A 20,627-nucleotide genomic window follows, 5' to 3' on the forward strand; every position below is an offset into this window, starting at 1 on the left:
TCAGGAGAGGGCCACTGACATCTGAGCGGTCTTAATGTACTTCGTATCCAGTCGCTTCCTCCCACAGGCTCGCGCTCAATCGGCAGTCAAACGCCATCTATCACAGAGAAACGGAACCAGCAGAGAGCCTTGTCATAATTGCCAACCGGTATAGCTCAGGGCCTCATTTCCCAGTTGTGATGGAACATAAGCATTACGATAATCGTACCAGTTGCATCATTATTTATGAGCAACATTTTTAAGAGTGTTTCCCAAACAAGCATGTAGAGAGAACGTTTGCTAAGTACTTCATTAGACCATGTGTCGATACTGATAGGATCAAAAGAAAAGCAATGCCGCTCTCGGATTGGCTGTCACTCATATCTTACCTTAGCATTATAATTATTCCACAATAGTGACAACGGATCAGCTCCTAAAGAGATACAACCACCTATGGCTGCAAATATTGAGGTGGCTGATTATGCATACCCAATAATAACGCACTAAATCACAAATTGGGTGCATCATTGCAAGTACTTTGGCAACTTTGTATTTGTCGTCAACTTCGTTCTGAAGTTAGCCTACCTGCGTTGAGCAGCCAAAGTGCATCATTAGATTATTTTGGGCCATTCTACTTCACTTCATTCACAGAAGATCTCTGCTAAACATAGAATCAAGATGTTTAGGCTGTTTAGTAGAGGTCTTCTGTGAATAAAGTGAAGAGGAAGGGCCAAAAATGATCTTAATGATGCACTTTGGCTGCTCAACGCAGGTAGGCTATCTGTCTGACTGACTGACGATAACTTCAGAACGAAGTTCACTAGGCCTACAAATACAAAGTTGCCAAAGTCTTTGCAATTGTACAAACAAATGAAGGATAAAATGATGTTTCAAATGAAAACTGAGATGACTGCATTAAAATATACACAGACTACATGGACCTATATAGGCTATTTAAATCATATTGAAATGAATTTCATGTTCAATCAATTGAGTTCTATTTTGTGACTAGGCTACTGTCCATATTTTTGTGTTTCATGATGTGTGATAACGTGCGTAGTGATGTGCCAGATCTGTGATTCAGTACATTATTATTGGGTAGGCATAATCAATCAATCAATCAAATGTATTTATAAAGTACTTTTTACATCAGCATTTAGCAAAAAGTTATCATACAGAAACCGAGCATCAAACCTCAGAGAGCAAGCAATGCAGATGTAGAGGCACGGCGGCCAGAAAAAAACTCCTTAGAAAGGCTGGAACTTTGGAAGAAACCTAGAGAGGAACCAGGCTCTGAGGGGTGGCCAGTCCTCTTCTGGCTGTGCCTGGTGGAGATAAGAGTACATGGCCTTTAACTTCTTGCGACTACAGGGGGTGCTGTTTTCTCATTAGCATAATTGCATTACAGATTAAACGGCTTCCTACTAAATTTTTTATCGTACAATATGCATATTATTACTATTATTGGATAGAAAACAGTCTCTAGTTTCTATAGGCGTTGGAATTTTGTCTCTGAGTGGAACAGAACTCATTCTACAGCAATTTCCCTGACATGGAGTCAGATTTCACACATTTTGGCCCCTGATCTGGAGTCAGTTTAAAGGCCACTGTGAACGCTATCAGGATACGGACACTGCTTACGTCTTCCCCTGGATGCCTTTACGTGATGACGATTTGAATGGTATCGATTGCGCAATCACACCCCCTATAAAACAAAAACACGTGTAGGTAGGAACTCTTTTCCAGATGCGTCGGGCGCGCGGTGGACATCGACCTGCTCTTTTTCCAAGCATTAGTGTAGCCAGTTATATTTCTCCGGTCATGTTTCTACTCGTTATAGGAGTTAAAAACATCATAAGGTAGTTAATTTAAACCGTTTTATAGCAATTTATATCCGTTTAGTGCGATTTTGGGACATTTATTTCTGAGACACTGTGAATCTCTGGGCACGGTTCCAGTTCATGCCGAACGCAATGGGAATTTCTACATGGCAAGAGGACAGCTTTCGACCAAAAGACGATTAGACCCAAGAAAGGATTCTTTGCCCAAGATTCTGATGGAAGAACAGCTCAAAGTAGGAACAATTTATTATGATAAATCGTGTTTCTGTAGAAAAATGTTAATCGCTTATGACGCCATTTTGTTTGACGTAGCTTCGCTTGGCGCAAACTGTATTGAAAAGTAAGGATAATTTAAAAAATGTAAATCAGCGATTGTATTAAGAATTAAATTGTCTATCAATCGCTGTCCACCCTATATTTTTTAGTCACGTTTATGAGTATTTATGTATACGACTAGATCACTGTCTAATATGGCGCACGACATTGTCTGACCAGCTGGGCAACTTTTGTCATTGTCTAACCATGATTTTGGTGGCTAAATATGCACATTTTCGAACAAACTGTATATGTATGTTGTAATGTGATGTTACAGGAGTGTCATCTGAAGAATTCTGAGAAGGTTAGTGAAAAAATTAATATATTTTGGCGATGTTTACGTTATCGCTCTCTTTGGCTAGAATCAATGCTCTGGTAACGTTTGCATATGTGGTATGCTAATATAACGATTTATTGTGTTTTCGCTGTAAGACACTTAGAAAATCTGAAATATTGTCTTTATTCACAGGATCTGTGTCTTTCGATTAGTGTATGCTGTGTATTTCTACGAAATGTTTGATGATTAGTAATTAGGTAAACACGTTGCTCTATGTATTTATTCTAGTCCATTTGTGACGGTGGGTGCAATTGTAAACTATGATATCTACCTGAAATATGCAAATTTTTCTAACAAAACCTATCCTATACCATAAATATGTTATCAGACTGTCATCTGATTAGGTTTTTTCTTGGTTAGTAGCTATCAATATCTTAGTTTAGCCGAATTGGTGATAGCACCTGATGGAGTAAGAAACTGATGGAGTTAGAAAAGTGGTGTCTTTTGCTAACGTGGTTAGCTAATAGATTTACATATTTTGTCTTCCCTGTAAAACATTTTAAAAATCTGAAATGGTGGCTTTATTCACAAGATCTGTATCTTTCATTAGGTGTCTTGGACTTGTGATTTAATGATATTTAGATGCTACTATTTAATTGTGACGCTATGCTAGGCTATGCTACTCAGTGTGTGGGGGGGTGGGGGGTGCTCCCGGACCCGGGGTAGATACTCGTGAAAGGTTAAGGCCAGATCGTTCTTCAAGATGTTCAAACGTTGATCGATGACTAGCAGGGTCAAGTAATAATCACAATGGTTATAGTGGGTGCAACAGGTCAGCACCTCAGGAGTAAATGTCAGTTGGCTTTTCATAGCCGAGTATTTAGAGGTCGAGACAGCAGATGAGCGAGAGGGGGGGGGAACAGCAAGTCCGGGACAGGGTAGCACGACCGGTGACCAGATCAGGGTTCCATACCCGCAGGCAGAACAGCAGAAACTGGATCAGCAGAACGACCCAATAGTGTGCAACTTCAGCCCGCAATTCGGGGCGTTCCTGCATGTGGGAATTCCTGCATCTGCAGGAACATCTGCAGGAACACATCTTCCCTGGGGGGGAAAAGGACACTGTCTTCCGGTCGCCCCCGCCTCCCGCTAGCACAGCAGGCAGGAGGCTGGAGCGACACCATGTGCTAGCTGGCTAGCTAGAGTTGTTACCGACACCGTGTCGTCCCCGCCTGCTGTGTGCTGGAGAAAACCGTGCCAGGTGGGGGGTGAAGGACAATGTCTACCGGTCACCCCCAACTCCCGCTTGCACAGCAGGTGGGAGGCTGGGGTGAAATTGTGTGTTAGCTAACTAGCCAGCTTGCTAGTTAGGGACACCCTGTACCTACTGTGTACCGAACTAGTTGACTAAGCTAGCACAATGTCCTTCGCTCTCTCATGCCGAAAACCTGCCCTTGCCATCGTTAACAGAACTGCGGGAAAACAGTTCCGACAGGCAGAGACAAAGGACACTGTCTACCGGTGTAAAGCTAGCTAGCTACCATGATCACCACCGCCCCTTCTTCTGTGGGGTTTATCAGCGGCTGGCATCCAACATTATTGTGCATTAACGCCACCTACTGCACAGGAGTGCCCCCACCTGTCCTAGCTAGACCAATAGAACCATACATTCCTGTAGATGCAGGAATGCCCACATGCAGAAACGCCCTGAATAGCTGGCAGCAATTGCACACTTCTAGCACAGCCAGGAGTCATCAGGTCAGGTAGTCCTGAGGTATGGTAAAGGTCCTCTGTGAGGGGGGGGGGGGGGGGGGGGGGGCATACCTTTAGAGGGAGCATACCTAATATAACACAGGACACCAGATAAGACAGGAGAATCAGGCCTACACCAGATATGACATAATCATAAGCACCTCAATAGCCTATTTGCAGCCATAGGTGGTAATATCTCTCTAGGAGCTGATCCGTCGTCAGTATTGTGGAATAGTTATAATGTTGAGGTTTCAATGGAGAAAGCTGATTTGAGAACAGCGCTGCTTTTCTTTCGATTCTATCAGTATCGACTCTAGCGACGCACTTGGCGAACCTTCTCTCTGCATGCTTGTTTGGGAAACGCTTAAAAAGTTGTCTGTAAATAGTTATTAATCTGGTACGATCATCATAATGCTTAAATTACATCGCAACTAGTAAACGAGACACAGAGCCCTTTAGCAAAGGAAAAAGTAGACAGCGGGAGTCGTTAAAAAGTCTGATAGGCTTTTGTTTCAAACTGGGAAAACCAAATAAGAGGGGTTTGTTATATCGATTTTTTAATGCGTGTTATTTTATACTATTTATACTATCTATTTATACTATAGTATAATATTTTATACTATTTTAGAACTATCTGCGTCTCAAATGCATGAATATTTTTGTTCTTAAAACCTTTTCTGGATCTCACCTTTTACCCAAATTAACGTATTTTGACCTTTTAAATGTTCCTTTTACAACAGGCCATAAATCTGACCTCCTGTTATTTAAAGATTATATCTGCTCTTTCCATGGAACAAGACACGTTCCGAAAATGCACTTTTACGCACACTGTAGGAAGGAACCATTTTCACTGCACGGTTAAAACTGTTCGTTATCTCTATATCGAAAGTTGACATTATTTCGTGAATAAGGTTTAGCTCTCTATCAAGATTGAGGTTGATTTCATTTCATTTCCAGGCAGCCATTTCAGCACACATTCGTATACATTCATGAATGTGTTGGAAACGGACCATGTTTATAAATTTTCCTAATTAAATTTCGATTTTTTTTATCAATTTAATTTTAATCAAATGTATCCAGTATATATCTAGAAGCCTACTTGTTGCAGACCCCACATGTTTTTGTTTGTTTTCAATTTAACATGGATTTTGTTGAATCTCTTACTTGTTGGATCAGATAATTGGTTGAAGACCATTTTGATGATGATGATGATGATGATAACCTCTTTAACCAAATATAATATTGTGTTTACAAATGTAAGAACCCAGTAAGCCTACTTATAAACGCCCCACCGCTCGTCGACTAGCCAATCATTCTTCTTAATGGCTACACCATGCTCTACAGTTGGTGAGATATATTGCAGGTTTACTGTAATGCGCACAGCCAGGCGTTTCGTCTGGGTGCGATTGCGTCCTCTGAGGAATTCAGAGGACTCCCCATTTGAAAAACAAGAACAGGAAATATAGAGACTAACATCCTGATGATGACCCTGTCTACAATGTAGACCTACAAGTGGAATATCGAATTATTTATTAGTGCACTAACCATGGTAGTTAAAAGTGAGGGGCATTTGGTTTCTGTGCATAAGATAGCCTAATAAACAAGTAGGCTTTAGAGTAGACTATATATTTGAATCAAGCAAGTTACAAACAATTTCAAAGTTTTAAATTACATTTATTAAAAAGGAACAACTCAGTGAACAAGAGGAAAATATTGTCAATATACAATATCACTTATGAACCAACGTACAACACTTTTTCACTGAACAGTGAAATATCATATTCTTACATTTGTACATGATGCTTTTTAAATCAGATGTTATTTTCTACTATAAACAAGATCCTTAAATAATGGATTGGTACTAACTGCTATAAATATTTGCCGTCCTTCTCAACTTTGTCCTAAAACAATTAAATGCCCTCGCAAGAAAGTGCAACATTTAAGTTATTGTAATTCAAATAAATGAAAAAATAGCAGTAAGTGTGATATTCAGTGTTTAAACACTTGACCTACATGGCTTGACAATGAATTGTTCATAACTGTTTTAAAGTGCAGCCGGCCTCTATTTGGGAAACATATTGGCTACCAATTAGCATATAAACAAAGAAATGCATTATCATCAGCTGTGATATTATACAATTCTGAAATCATACTGCCTATACTTTGTTCCATCTGAAACGAATAGACATTGTTGTAAAAGAAAAGGCTGTAATTTGAAACTTGTCTAGTCCTAATCTGATTTTTTTTTAAATAAAAAACAATTACATTTTCAATAACTAAAACATACATAAATAACTTTCGTTCCTTGGGGAAAACATAAATTACACAGAAATCTGTACAGGTAACCTGTAACCATTTCACAAAACATTGTGCCGTCTTTGCCATAGCCCCTATATGTGTCAAAATCTCAATTAATCATCTATTTTACTGGATTCTTGGTCGCTCTGATCATCGGTGAAGCATACATCTACGTCGCTGTCATTGTCGCTCTTTTGCTCTTGATCCTCGAATATGCCCTCGGTTTTGTCCTCAGCTTTTTTTATTGTTTGTCCAGGGTGCCTTGATTTGACATGACGCTCCAAATCCCTCCGGCGCACCAGCACCTTGCCACAGAACTCGCACCTGTACGGAGTGTTCCCCTCCGCGTGCAGACGGATGTGCTTATTCAGGTTGCTGGGGTCACCGAAGGGCCGAAAACAAACTTTGCACTTCAGTGGTTTGTACCCTGTGTGAGTTCTCATGTGGATCTTGAGTCCGTATTTCCGAGAGTACAGTTTACCACAGTAAAGACATAAGTGTCCTTTTTTGAGCTTCCCTGAGCCTGTGTTAGCAGTGGGCATAGAGTCGAGCCTGGCTCGGTTCTTTTCGACGGCTATTTCAGACAACTGTTGAGTGTGCATGGCTATCTCCCTGTCAATGTTGGTTATTGAACCCAGGTCTTGGTTGAGTGCAGGTGCGCCAAAGTAGGACATAGACTCCGGGTATTTTAGGAGATTGCTAAAATGGAATTTCAGTGGGTAGTAAGGTGAACTATAAAGCAGCTCGCCATTGTACACGGTGAATGGCATGAGGGGGATATTGCAATCTCCATTATATGGCTTGACGCCATCGAACTGAGGCAGAGAAAACCTCTCAATTTGGAATCCAGAGGACATCTGAGAGTAACGCGAGGGGGACAGTCCAGAGTGCATCCGGCTCTCCACGTGCTTGAAAGCCGATGTCTCCTCGAAATTAGGTATTAACGGAAAACCCCTGACGGCGTTTGCGCACGGGACCACGGGAGATGTGGAATCTAATGGATGGACGCACTTGGAGGGATGGCTTCCGGTTAAAGGTTCATTCAAGGCTCGCGTCGATTTCATGTTCCCCAGGAGTTTGCTGAAGCCTAGTCCATTATGCTTCCCATTAGTTTCCTCTCTGTAGACGTCAGCCGCGGGGACCTTGGATTGGCCCATGGGCTTGAATGCAGAGCGCACGCCTGGGTGGAACCCCATGTTGCTCAACATTGAAGACGTTGCGCCAAGGCCCATGAGATGTCCGTGGTTTCTGGCTGAGGTAACGCTCATGTCAAGTGCTCTGTCCTGCTCCTCAGAGCTGGGTTTCTTTGCTACCCCCGCTTTGTTGAGGAAGGGTGAGGAAGACACGGTCCGTCTGACAGAGTCTGAGATGGAGGTGTTGTGGCCGTTCCTGGGCGAGGCCGAGGTGTTGGGAATGTCCCCGGATTTGGGTGACCTGCTGAAGCTGTCTGTGCTCCTGGCCTGCTCGCTATTCGAAAAGCCCCGCCCGTTGCTCAAAGCGCAGTGGAAATGGACGTGGGCCTTGAGTGTGTTGGGATATTTAAATATTCTCCAGCAGTACCAGCAAATGTAGCGTTCTTCACCTGTAGAGAAGCAGAGAGACATGATGTTAATAGCGATGGGTCTCGATATTCGTTATTCTCCCCACTTCTGTCAATAAAGCACGTTCAATCTTGAACATTTGTGTTACTACACATTTCTATCGATTGCTTTGTGAGTGTAGATGCCTATTATTGGGTGCTTTATGGCTGATGTTCCATCTGCAGATGCTCCCAGTGGCCTATTAGAGTAACCTCAAACTCTACTGTTATTTTGTGCCACATGCACATCTTTTCCGTTTCCTATTTAAATGTTTTGGATAAATCCCTTGAGATGAATCTACACGTTTCCAATGGGATTCAGGTTTTGAATAGGCGACAGAGTATATTAACCCTATCCACCTCATCAAAGTGAGCAATGACACAAGTTGAACAATAGGAGGTCAATTATATAGATGTAATGATTTTGTAATCCTTATAGGGCTGTTGTTTATCATCGCCATCAAAAGAGCAAACGCCCCGTCCAATCTGTCGCTCCGAAACCAATACGTTGAATAGGGGGACTTTCTCTGTGCTCTTTCCCGTAGAAGTGACAGCAGCTGTTGCTTGAAATCGCAAATCGCCATAGACAATAAGGCTGGCCCATCTGTTAACGCTAAATAATAGGACGCGTATGTCAAGGAGCGCACGGTGTATTGGCCAGAGAGCAGCAGAAAGTGCTTCGCCACAAATCAGGGCAATATACATCCCACATAAAAGTTAGCATTCATTAGGCAACAATACCTTATGTAGCCAGCTAATTTACCGTAAAGTACCTTTTTTGAATGAATTTCTTTTGAATACATTAATATTAATGAGGCGATGACATTTGTTAACCTCTGTCCCCCCATGAATTACTATCGTCTGCTTTGAGGTTGTTAAAACACGCCTATCCCTGTTTTTAAATTGCGGGTTTATTCCATGTGCCTGTCACTGTAATTAGTGTAACAGTCGAATATAATTTTGGTAGGCTATATCTTGAAAATGATTGTCAGGCCCTCCATTTCTTATGCCCAATTTTTCTCAGACAGAGTAATTACACACACAAACATATTATAGATAGAACCAAATAGGGTTCATTAGTGGCACCCCTAAAGGTTATATATAGAATCCCTTAAGGGGGGGTACCATATATGCAACAACCATAGAACCCTTTTTCGTTCTATCCAGAACCTTTTTTTCTAAGAGTGCAGAAATAGATCGGTATTGGTATTTTGTATTTTATCAGGATCCCAATTAGCTGTTGCAAAAGCAGCAGCTACTCGAATATAGTCTAGGCATTATAATTTAATCTAAACACAGTTATTGTATTTTCCTGAGTAGGCGGCATCCGTTAGGTGTAATCTGATTAAAACCGGATTATTTTGCTGGTGATCATATGATTAGGCTTTAATTTGACAAGCCATGGCATCGATGCCACTGTTTGAATATCCAGATAATCTTATTTTTTTTTGGGGGGGGGGGGGGGTTATTATTATTATTTTCTGTTTATTACACTAGCACAACGAAGCCTAGGTGGTGTTTAGGCCTATTGCTGGCTGTTTTACACATTTTTATTTTATTATTGAATTGTTTAACATGAAATTCTGTCAAGCCTATTTAGTTAACAGGACCATTTAACTTTTAATGTAAATAAGACCATCAAATGACCCCGGAATCGAAATGTATGCTCTAGGGATGCACATTTGTCGACCGTGAAAATATAGGACTACAACCTTTCCACAGAAATTGATTATAAAATAGCTGGACGCCAAGGTTTGGACAGTCACTTAACTGTGCAATGATGGAACTCACAAAATGTCAATTTCAGTAAGCAGCATCATCAGGCCTATACTGTAGCCTAATCCATTTCTATTAAAACTTTTGTTTGGACAATACCACATAATGATATATGTGGATTTCGATCGTGCATAAGCACGAACCAGCCGGGAAACAAATATCCATCATCTATTTTTGGCTACTTTTCTCATCGTTTTGTATGGTTATATTACAGGGTCATTCTACAGTTTTCTTACCTTTCTCGTCGTGTGTTGGAGTGGCAGTGGTAGGGATGTCGTACCACTGGGCCAGAGTGTTGGAGTACCACACACTCAGCTCCTCGCCTGCTGGGATCTCCGTCAGCACACGATAGAAAATCTAACGTAAAAGGGCAACGTTAGATACATGCAACTAACTGTTTCAGCTTGAGTTTTTTTTTTTTATCATATGACTTGAGCTTTATGCATTGTAAATAAAACACACTACTGACCTGCCCACCAGGTAGATCTGAGACAGCCTCCAAGTTCTGTTCTTGACTGTTTCTGGCTGCCCGGATACACCCAATCCAGTCTGGCACAGGGCAACCTGATTCATCCACGATTTCCCCCCTCAGCAGCCGAATCTAGATCCACAACATGGATGGTTCAACGTTAGAAATTATGCTAATAAGGCATAACATGCGATAAAATCACAGCTCACTAAAAGGCCGGCAGCCACAGCTTATAATAGTTTATGAATAAATCATAAACAGAGTTGCATATTTGACGTTGCGACGTCACGCTTGACTGCAATTGGGGCACTAAAATAACTTGGTGTTTCTTTTCTAATAGGCTTAGCACATGTAAATATTCAAGGATTTAGTTTTAGAAATATTGGTTTATGAAATATTGAATTAATTATTTGAAAATATGATTGTTATTATGCCCAATGGCTAAATGACAGGCTTACCTTGAGGTGTGCCAATGCGTTTAATGCGTCTTTATCCGCGATGTTAACCAGCGGTGATAATTTACCAGGGAGAATGACACATAATTGAGTTGATATGGGAAACGAATTTGAGAAGTGTCAATGGGTTTCTAAACTGTTCAAGCAAATTAAAGAATGAAGCGTGACATTTGACACGGAGATTGCACCTGATGCATCACATGAAGCCCGGGGCGATGCATTTAGCCGCATCAATCACAAACTAGGACAGCAGGGTGTAGACCTTTTCCTATCTTAAAATGCAGTTATAATGTAGGGTACTTATCTATTGGTTTGTTAAGGACCATAAACTCACAAATAAACAATTAGCCTGTATAAAAAAAAATGATGTTAAATTAATGAATAAACATTAAATGAAAATAGAAATAACCTCAATTTCTGGTAGTTCCATATTGTATTAATAACGATATGTTGCAATAATGTTAAATTAGATGTTCAATACATTTCTATAGGCTATATTTTAGTATTTCTCATCCATGTTCTTATTTTATAACTCGAGGCTCTGTTCTATGATTTAGCATCTTTCCATGGCCGGAGTGCATAAAAATTAAATTGTTCATTTGAATAACTTGCCTACTAGCCTGTGAAATTTAAAGTGGACGAGGAAATGAAATCTCACATAGCACCCCAGGTCGCCCTATTAGGGCGGTTAAGTAAAGGCACAGAGTGACAAGTCGTCCCACTAATATTACTCAATTATTTCCAACCTGACAGCACGAGCCAATTAAGGACCGAAGGCCCAATGAACTATGACAGGTCTGGTTCAAAAATGTTTTTTAAAAAGATCACTGTGTCCCCTTTACCTGCCCTGATAATTAAATGTAGGTCCTATATAAAGAAAATAATGTTTTCGAAATGCATCCATTATTCATACCAGTCTTATACATAAATAATAATTTGAGTATGAATATAGGCCTAAAGGTGATAATGATGATAATGGAATGATTTGTCATTAAAATAGGAGAATTACATTTTTTTTATTCCGTTAGTTTGTAATTCAATTCTGCAAATAATCATCCTACAAAAAGTAGAATTGTAAAAAATGAATTGTTGCAGATAGAAATAATTAGGAATAAATCCTATTTCATGCCATAATAAAAACTGTGCTTACCTTTTTCTTGGTGACGACCTCTTTGCGATCAGTAACGTATTTCCCTAGTTTGAAGATACCCTGCACCGGTCCTATCCGCAGGCCGGCCGGGAGGCTGCAGTCTGCAAACACACTGATAGTGGATGCCCGAGTTGCTTGCATGGCTGGCTCTGCGTGCAGTGGTTTGAGAACCATGAAGACCACGCAGTGACTGATTGAGACAAGAAGGAGTCAGAGAGATGAGGACAGGCCAATCTCCGCCCGCAAAGTGATGCGGTGGCGTATGTGATCCGGCTTTTCTAATGGAGCAGCAAGGTACCCCCTCGACACATTAACGCGCAAGGGCGAGCAGTATGCGCGCGGTGTGAGAGAGTTTGCCTCTTTCGGCAGCTGTGGGGAGAAAACGGGCTGAGATGGTCACATGGAGACTTTCCCTCACCCTTGCACATAATGAATTGCTGAAAAACAGCCATCAGACAATGGGCCAGGCGACCTTCCCATCCCCAAAATCCAATTTGTCAAGGGCAAAGAAAAAAGAGTGCAGAATCAAAGGTCTGGAGCGACCATTAATCCTCAGCATGTGGCTTTGTACCCCAGACAGCTCCGATATTTTAACTGACAAATCCACTGTATAATTTCTCCATAAATTCTCCCCTTTTTATTGTTCCTTTACAAACCAGTTTTTGGAAATCAGTCACTACTTTAAATCTACTTGGCTGCGTTATTTTGGGTTTATATACTTCAAAGCACTTTATTATCTCCGTTTGGCTGCATTGTGTGTCCCTAGTTTAACAAAAGGAGCAGGAATGCTTGGAAGACTTGTTAACTTCTATTGACTCCCGGCGTGTGCCGGGTTGAGATCGGGCAGGTACCAGAACCACCAGAAAAATAGCAACAGCTTTCAAAATAACCACCATCTTATCATTTCACACTTGTGGTTTTCTTGTCACGAATTCACTCCAGACGTTTTAATTCAGATGTGACATGGCAAAACACAGAGCTTCATAACTTTAACTTTAAGTGGCCACAGTTTTGAGTTTGATCATTTAAATTTCATACAATCATTTATTTCAAATAAATCTTATTTCAATATGTTTTTTTGTTTGTTTTTTTATTCATCCTTTATTTAAGCAGGGAAAGTACGTTGAGACTGGTATCTCTTTTTCAAGTGAGCCCTAAAATTTTAAGAGCATATTTTATATTTTACATTATTATATCATAATGTATATGTTTGTTATAAACTTCCATTTTGTTTTCTTTTTATTGATACATTCAAATACGAATCAATACATTAGGCAATAAACCATTTATTTATGCTGTGTTGTTCTTAGGCTACTATTTGTAAATACTCTAAATTAACTTTCATTGTTTTACGTGGGAAACTTCACTAGTTCTACTTATAAGCTACAATAGGCATGCCTATATTATGAAATACTAGTATACTAGGCTGGGTATAGGCCTACTCAGTATTTTGTACAGTCTAAATTCCATAGACGACATGTATACTTAATATCACAAAGTCAAGTTATGTGATCTCAAAAAAAAGTTAAATAAACCTCCAGTCGCTTTTTCACCGCAGGTTTTAAAACGGCGATTGATCCCTGATCATCTGTCGTGGAAGTCTCAACAGAGGGCGAGATAGTGAGAACAATTACCTGTGGGCGATAAATTCAGGCCATGAACATGTCCTGCTAACCTCTGCCCTGGCGACTCTGGGATGACACTGCGCCATAATTGAGGGGGGTGGAGATGGGGTCTCTCTCTAGGCACGTAAAGGTATCCCACTGCTCCATTCTGTAAGGCTTCTCTTCTCCCAGCTTCACGAGTCAACGAGCGTGAACGACACGCGAACAATTTCATCAATAGGCGTATGCAAAGTCCGGCTGTGCGGAGGGTTATTTATTAATGTTGCCATTTGTGACTGGTTCCCATCCACCCGGGAATAACGGGTCCGGCCTCCAAATCTCTCACACCAGTCGGGACGATTCTCATTCGCATCCTGTGGCTCAACGTCGAAGTTCTCAAAGTGAAATTAATTATTCTCAGAGGGGGAACGGGAGACATTTCCTTTCTGTTTGCTAACCCTCGAAAAGTAAGGGTGAATCCCATTTAGATTGTCTCTTTGATGCTTATTGCTTTTACGTTAGCATGTTCAGTGTGATAAAGTGCAGGACAAGACAAAGTTTCATACTTCATACCATCATCAGTGTCACATTATTGGCCCCATGTTCGGCTAACTGACATAATGACATTTTGTGAAATATAGTGTTATTCTGGTACTTTCCCCCCTTCATTTTTTGTGTAGCATGGACCAGGAGTGTCACGCACCACAAAAATCTGAGGGGGCACAATTTAAGTATGTGAGGATGGCTGGGGGGTTGTTCGAAAGAGGGCTACGCCTCATCCATAAAGTGGAGATTTTTGCCTTTTCAAACACCTGAAACACATTTTCCTGCAATCTAGAGCCATAATAATTATGCTTAATTCTTCTTCATATCTAAGCATACCTCTTGAGAAACAAAATATGGTTATCTGCATCTCTGCTAAAAATCCGGGTAAAATATTGAAATCTACTTAACAGCTTTCATTTAACAGCTTTCAATTAGCTTTCAATTAACAACTTGTTTATTCAGAACATTTAGTAATTGGTTGCTTTACCAAAGTCTTCCAACCTTGGGAACCTATCTGGGCTAGCTAAGGCCAACTTCATAAAATTGCTAGGTGGCTAGTAAAATTACATATATATAAATATATATATATATATACAGTACCAGTCAAAGTGTGGACACACCTAATCATTCTAGAGTTTTTCTTTATTTTTACTACTTTCTACATTGTAGAATAATACTGAAGACATCAAAACTATTAAATGACACATATAGAATCATGTAGATAACCCAAAAAAGTGTTAAACAAATCAAAATATATTTTATATTTCAGATTGTTCAAAGTAGTCACCTCTTGCCTTGATGACAGCTTTGCACACTCTTGGTATTCTCTCAACCAGCTTCTTGAGGAAGTCACCTGGACTGCATTTCAATTAACAGGTGTGCCTTGTTATAAGTTAAATAGTGGACTTTCTTTTGTTTTTAATGTGTTAGAGCCAATCAGTTGTGTTGTGACAAGGTAGGGTTGGTATAGAGAAGATAACCATATTTGGTAAAATACCTAGTCCATATTATGGCAAGAACAGCTCAAATAAGCAAAGAGAAATGACAGTCTATCATTACTTTCAGACATAAAGGTCAGTCAATATGGAAAGTTTCAAGAACTTTGAAAGTTTCTTACAGTGCAGTCACAAAAACAATCAAGCGCTATGATGAAAGTGTCTCTAATGAGCACCGCCACAGGAAAGGAATACTCAGAGTTACTTCTGCTGCAGAGGATAAGTTCATTAGAGGTACCAACCTCAGAAATTGCAGCCCAAATAAATGCTTCACAGAGTTTAAGTAACAGAAACATCTCAACATCAACTGTTCAGAAGAGACTGCGTGAAACAGGCCTTCGTGGTCGAAGCGCTGCAAAGAAATCACTACTAAAGGACACCAACAAGAAGAAGAGACTTGCTTGGGCCAATAAACACGAGCAATGGACATTAGACTGGTGGAAATCTGTCCTTTGGTCTGATGAGTCCAAATTTGAGATTTCTCGTTCCAGCTGCCGTGTCTTTGTGAGATGTAGAGTAGGTAAACAGATGATCTCCGCATGTGTGGTTCCCAACGTGAAGCATGGAGGAGGAGGTGTGATGATATGGGGGTGCTTTACTGGTGACACAGAGATTTATTTATAATTCAAGGCACACTTAACCAGCATGGCTACCACTGCAATCTGCAGTGATACACCATCCCATCTGATTTGAGCTTAGTGGGACTATCATTTGTTTTTCAACTGGACAATGGCCCAACCCACCTCAGACTGTGTAAGGGCTATTATACCAAGCATGGGAGTGATGGAATGCTGCATCACATGACCTGGCCTCCACAATCACCTGACCTCAACCAAATTGAGATGGTTTGGGATGAGTTGGACCGCAGAGTGAAGGAAAAGCAGCCAACAAGTGCTCAGCATATGTGGGAACTCCTTCAAGACTGTTGGAAAAGCATTCCAGGCGAAGCTGGTTGAGAGAAGGCCAAGAGTGTGCAAAGCTATCATCAATGCAAAGGGTGGCTACTTTGAATAATCTAAACTATATTTTAACACTTTTTTGGTTACTACATGATTCCATATGTGTTATTTTATAGTTTTGCTATCTTTACTATTAATTTAAAATGTAGAAGAAATAGTAAAAATAAAGAAAAACCCTTGAATGGGTAGTTGTATCCAAATCCAAAATATATATATATATTCATTTATTTATTTATTTGTAATGTTTAAACAGAACAAATCTGAGGGGGCACGTGCCCCTGTGGCCCCTATGGGCAGGACACCTCTGGCATGGACTATAGCCAGGTCCACTGGAGGAACAAGTGCATTTTCATAAAGAGCATGCCTTAAAGAATGAGACCCAAAGAGCAACGTATTTCCTTTAATAATTTCACACTTCAGACATAGCCTATCCTTTTTAATGATAATATTACCATGATTATGTTTTTCACTTTTAGTAAATTCCACAGGCTTTATTTAAATTTACTTTTCCATCTAAAACGTGGAAAATGCATGCTGCACAAAGGGTGGACCAGTTGCTTTGCAGATAGGTGATGCGGGACATACTGACTCGGATTTTAACCCAGACTAATATTCAAAATCGCATTAAAGAGTGGCGAAATAAGTGGCAACTGATTCGACGCTGTTCATGAGTGCTCTCGTTTTTAAATGCTCCCTTTTTAGAGGAGGGCTGCTCCATTTCAGCATTCAATATACTCAACGAAGTTTGCGCCGGGTTTTGAACCACATTCCCCTGACTCTAACTCACTTGTCTCGGTTGAGGAGACCCGGATAATGGGGTGTAAAGTTGTTTGAATTGAAAATTTGTTTCGGTGTACCTTATAAATTCATACCTTTTCGCACTCGACCGCCTCAGAATGAAACTGTCACTCTATTCGATTTTCTCTGCTGTCGAGCGCATTTAGCACGAGCTCTATTTGGGAAATTCATTCCGAGGCAAATGTATTCAGGGAGCGCTCGAGATGAATAGCGCGGCGTGTCAGCCGCCCCTAATTGGGATTAAGGCACTTAAAACATTAAAAAATGACAGAAATTCACAGGTTTCAAAGAAGTCAAACGTTTGTCCTTCCAGCGCACTCAGAGCTTAATGTTTAGACAATAATTACGAAATATTTTGTGGCATTTTTGAATGTTTTGTGTGAACTTGCCTATGTTGCGTATGCACGTTTTTAGCTGGATGCATGATGTGTAATGCGTGTTTTAGCCTTCTTGCTTCTCGCATGCACTATATGTAAATCATTTGAATTAGACATGGGCTGCTTATCAAAGGTAGGACTAAAACACATTAATTTTAAAAAGTTGCACTCACTTGCTGCTGTCTGCTAATAAAAAAAATAACACCACAAATTATATTAGGAAAATAGTATGTTTCCATGTATATATTTTCAAGATTTTCTTATTGAGGAAATACTAAAGGCTCTCAATGAAGGTATAGAGGAAGTCAAAATAGTACCATATATTCTTGGAACTGTAAATCAACAAGGAATGTGCGTTTCAGTAGCCTACAGATATTATATGTTATTATTGTATTCTCATAGGCCTAATTGTTAGTTTAGTTTCCATAGGCCTACATTCGACTGATTTGACTGACATGAATTTCTTAATTTATCGGACAGGACTATTAACAACCGTTTTTGTGTCTTGTCAAGTTTATAGCCTAAATTAATTAATCAATAGAAAAATCCATGAAGTCAATTGTTAAGGCATCATTTGGGGAGAAATATGAGTATTTACACAAATATAAGTGGGATATTTATTTTTCATCCACAATGAGGACGATCTTCCTTGCTCGAGTAACAATTAGGCTACATTTTGATCAACGTCAATATAGCTTACCTTTTCGTTATTAAATGCATTAGGCCTACATAGAATGTTATATATTTTAGTTGAACATGCATGTGTCAATATAAGGGATGTAACAAGGCCTAATTTTAGGATACTTCAGGTATTTTGTCTACTTCAGAGAAATTCGATAAATGTCAAAGTGCTTTTGCTTTTATTTTTCTATTTTTCAGACATTTCTCAAAGCCGGTCAAATTCGGGGACTTTATTCCAAGAGCATGATTTATAGGCCTATAACAACGTTAGTGCAGGAACTTTGCATACGTATAGGCTACTTCAATTGACTAGATTTAGTCTACGTTTTCATTGCCATTCTACACAATAACTGTTTGTTAGTGGACTAATATTTATTTTATGCTATTTATACTGAACAAAGCTATAAAAACAACATGCAACAATTTAAAAGATTTGACTGAGTTATAGTTCATTTAAGGAAATCAGTCAATTGAAATAAATTCATTAGGCCTTAATCTATGGATTTCACGTGAATGGGAATACAGATATGCATCTGTGTGGTCACAGAAACCTTTAAAAAGGTAGGGGCGTGGATCAGAAAACCAGTCAGTATCTGGTGTGACCACCATTTGCCTCATGCAGTGCTACACAGCTCCTTCGCATAGAGTTGATCAGGTTCTTGATTATTGCAGGTGGAATGTTGTCAAATTCCTCTTCAATAGCTGTGCGAAATTGCTGCATATTGGCGGGCACTGGAACAGGTTGTCTTAAACGTCAATCCAGAGCATCTCATACATGCTCAATGGTGACCTGCCTGGTGAGTATGCAGGCCATGGAAGAACTGGTACATTTTCAGCTTCGAGGAATTGTGTTCAGATCCTTGCACCATGCGACCATGTTTCATGGTGAAACATATGAGGTGATGGAGATGGATGAATGGCACGACATTGGGCCTCGGGATCTCGTCAGGGTATCTCTGTGCATTCAAATTGCCATCGATACAATGCAGTTGTGTTCGTTGTCCGTAGTTTATGCCTGCCCATACCATATCCCCACCGCCTTTGACATCGTCAAACCGCTCTCCCACACGTCGCCATACACGTGATCTGTGGTTGTGAGGCGGGTTGGATGTACTGCCAAATTCTCTAAAACGACGGTTTGGCTTATGGTAGAGAAATTAACATTAAATTCTCTGGCAACAACTCTGGTGGACATTCCTGCAGTCAGCATGCCAAGCACGCTCCCTCAAATTTTGAGGCATCTGTGGCATCGTGCACATTTTAGAGTGGCCTTTTATTGTCCCCAGCACAAGGTACACCTGTGTAATGATCAGTTTCTTGATATGCCACACCTGTCAGGTGGATGGATTATCTTGGCAAAAGAGAAATGCTCTCTAACAGGGATGTAAACATATTTGAGCACAACATTTTTGAGAAATAAGCTTTTTGTGCATATGGAAAATATTTTATTTCAGCTCAGATAACATGGGACCAACACTATACATGTTGAGTTTATATTTTTGTTCAATATATATTCTGCCTGTTTAATATGTTCGATTTTCAGCAGACGATGGAATGTGCTTGACAGAACCATGGCTAGCTCCGGTTTGTGCCTGCGCCACATCAACGCATCTCGACGCAGAGGTCACTCGCAGGCCTCTGGCTCTTTCTTATGTCTTAATTATATCGACAATACACTGCATCCCATCATTTTGATGAAGGCTATTTTTCGCTGTTTTTCTATTTCGCAAGTAGTCCTACAAGATCCGAGTCTCCTTTAGGTTGAATGCACATTAAGTAGCGAACAAAATATAATCTAATGACATGAATCAAGGCCAATCAAAGTCGAGAGAACGTCTGTCTGGCTCTTCCTCATTAGAGCGCGGGATTGACAGTTCTAGGTTCAAATAATCTCCCGTGCGCTTCTACCGAGAAACAGCAAGAGAGTGAGATTCCTGTATACTGGATATTAATTGCGCCCGTGTTTCGATGGGATGAGCTTGTGGAAATGATGACCCAGGGACATAGGCGGCTATTTATTAATTCGATATATGCCTACATTATCTCGTGCATGCTCCTGAATCATCCGGATAATTGCATTAAAATGATTTGAGCTGGATTGTAACCTATAGCCTACACATAGCCTACATTCGTATTTTACAAATGCATTTGCATCTTACTGTAGACCCAGCAGGTTTTTCTTTGCGCTTGATTACATATTAAGTAACATACCCCCAACTCTAAAATTGTATTTACAAAAATATAAATACAATTAGACCCTCCCCTAAGTCATCCAAAAATGCTACATATTTTCGTTCATGATTACAAGTCACTACATTCACAAACGGCGTCATACAATACATCACACTGAGAGAACATAGCTGAGTATCAATTGACCTCAGCTACCACAGGCCTTGTTCTTCAGATAATTGGTATATTTTTTATCTAATGTATATTTTTCTGCAGAGAAACAGAATGAGAGAGATGCACTGAGAGGTAAACACCATACATTATAGATTGTCTTCTATACCCATAGGCCTGAAAACCTTATTACCTTCTCAAAAATCTTCAACATTTGACATATTTTTCTCTTTTGTATTTGACCTAAATTCATGGCAAAATACTCTCTATTATCCACAAACAGCAGCAAGTGTTTCTTTTCCTTCACTCCCACATGTATATTTTATAGGCTTCGGGGAAAAGCAATGTCAAAACACTCCCTGTCAATGTAGGCCTGGAGCCAAATCAGCAATGGGCCTCAGTTTATCTTGAACACAACTAATAGGAGGTGAGTGAG

At 40.1% G+C, this 20,627-nt stretch overlaps 1 protein-coding gene across 1 annotated transcript; it reads right to left on the reverse strand.

Annotated features, from left to right (window-relative positions):
- Nucleotides 1-5,817: 5,817 nt before the first annotated feature.
- On the reverse strand, nt 5,818-12,197 carry LOC129857792 (PR domain zinc finger protein 13-like). The gene is made up of 4 exons (XM_055926367.1): nt 11,892-12,197; nt 10,287-10,418; nt 10,054-10,174; nt 5,818-8,044 (listed from the first exon to the last, which is right to left on the reverse strand). The coding sequence occupies exons 1-4, from the start codon at nt 12,063-12,065 to the stop codon at nt 6,576-6,578; spliced, it is 1,896 nt and encodes a 631-aa protein (XP_055782342.1). The 5' UTR covers nt 12,066-12,197; the 3' UTR covers nt 5,818-6,575.
- Nucleotides 12,198-20,627: the final 8,430 nt, after the last annotated feature.

Source organism: Salvelinus fontinalis, chromosome 6 (genome assembly GCF_029448725.1).
Source record: "Salvelinus fontinalis isolate EN_2023a chromosome 6, ASM2944872v1, whole genome shotgun sequence".
NCBI lineage: Eukaryota > Metazoa > Chordata > Actinopteri > Salmoniformes > Salmonidae > Salvelinus > Salvelinus fontinalis.

Excerpts from the sequence above, each read along its gene's own strand:
- LOC129857792 (XM_055926367.1), bottom strand. The coding sequence starts at position 12,065 with ATGGTTCTCAAACCACTGCACGCAGAGCCAGCCATGCAAGCAACTCGG. Across the intron at positions 10,419-11,891 it reads AGGTCGTCACCAAGAAAAAG|ATTCGGCTGCTGAGGGGGGA; the intron begins GTAAGCACAGTT and ends TTGTGGATCTAG. Across the intron at positions 8,045-10,053 it reads TCCAACACACGACGAGAAAG|GTGAAGAACGCTACATTTGC; the intron begins GTAAGAAAACTG and ends GCTTCTCTACAG.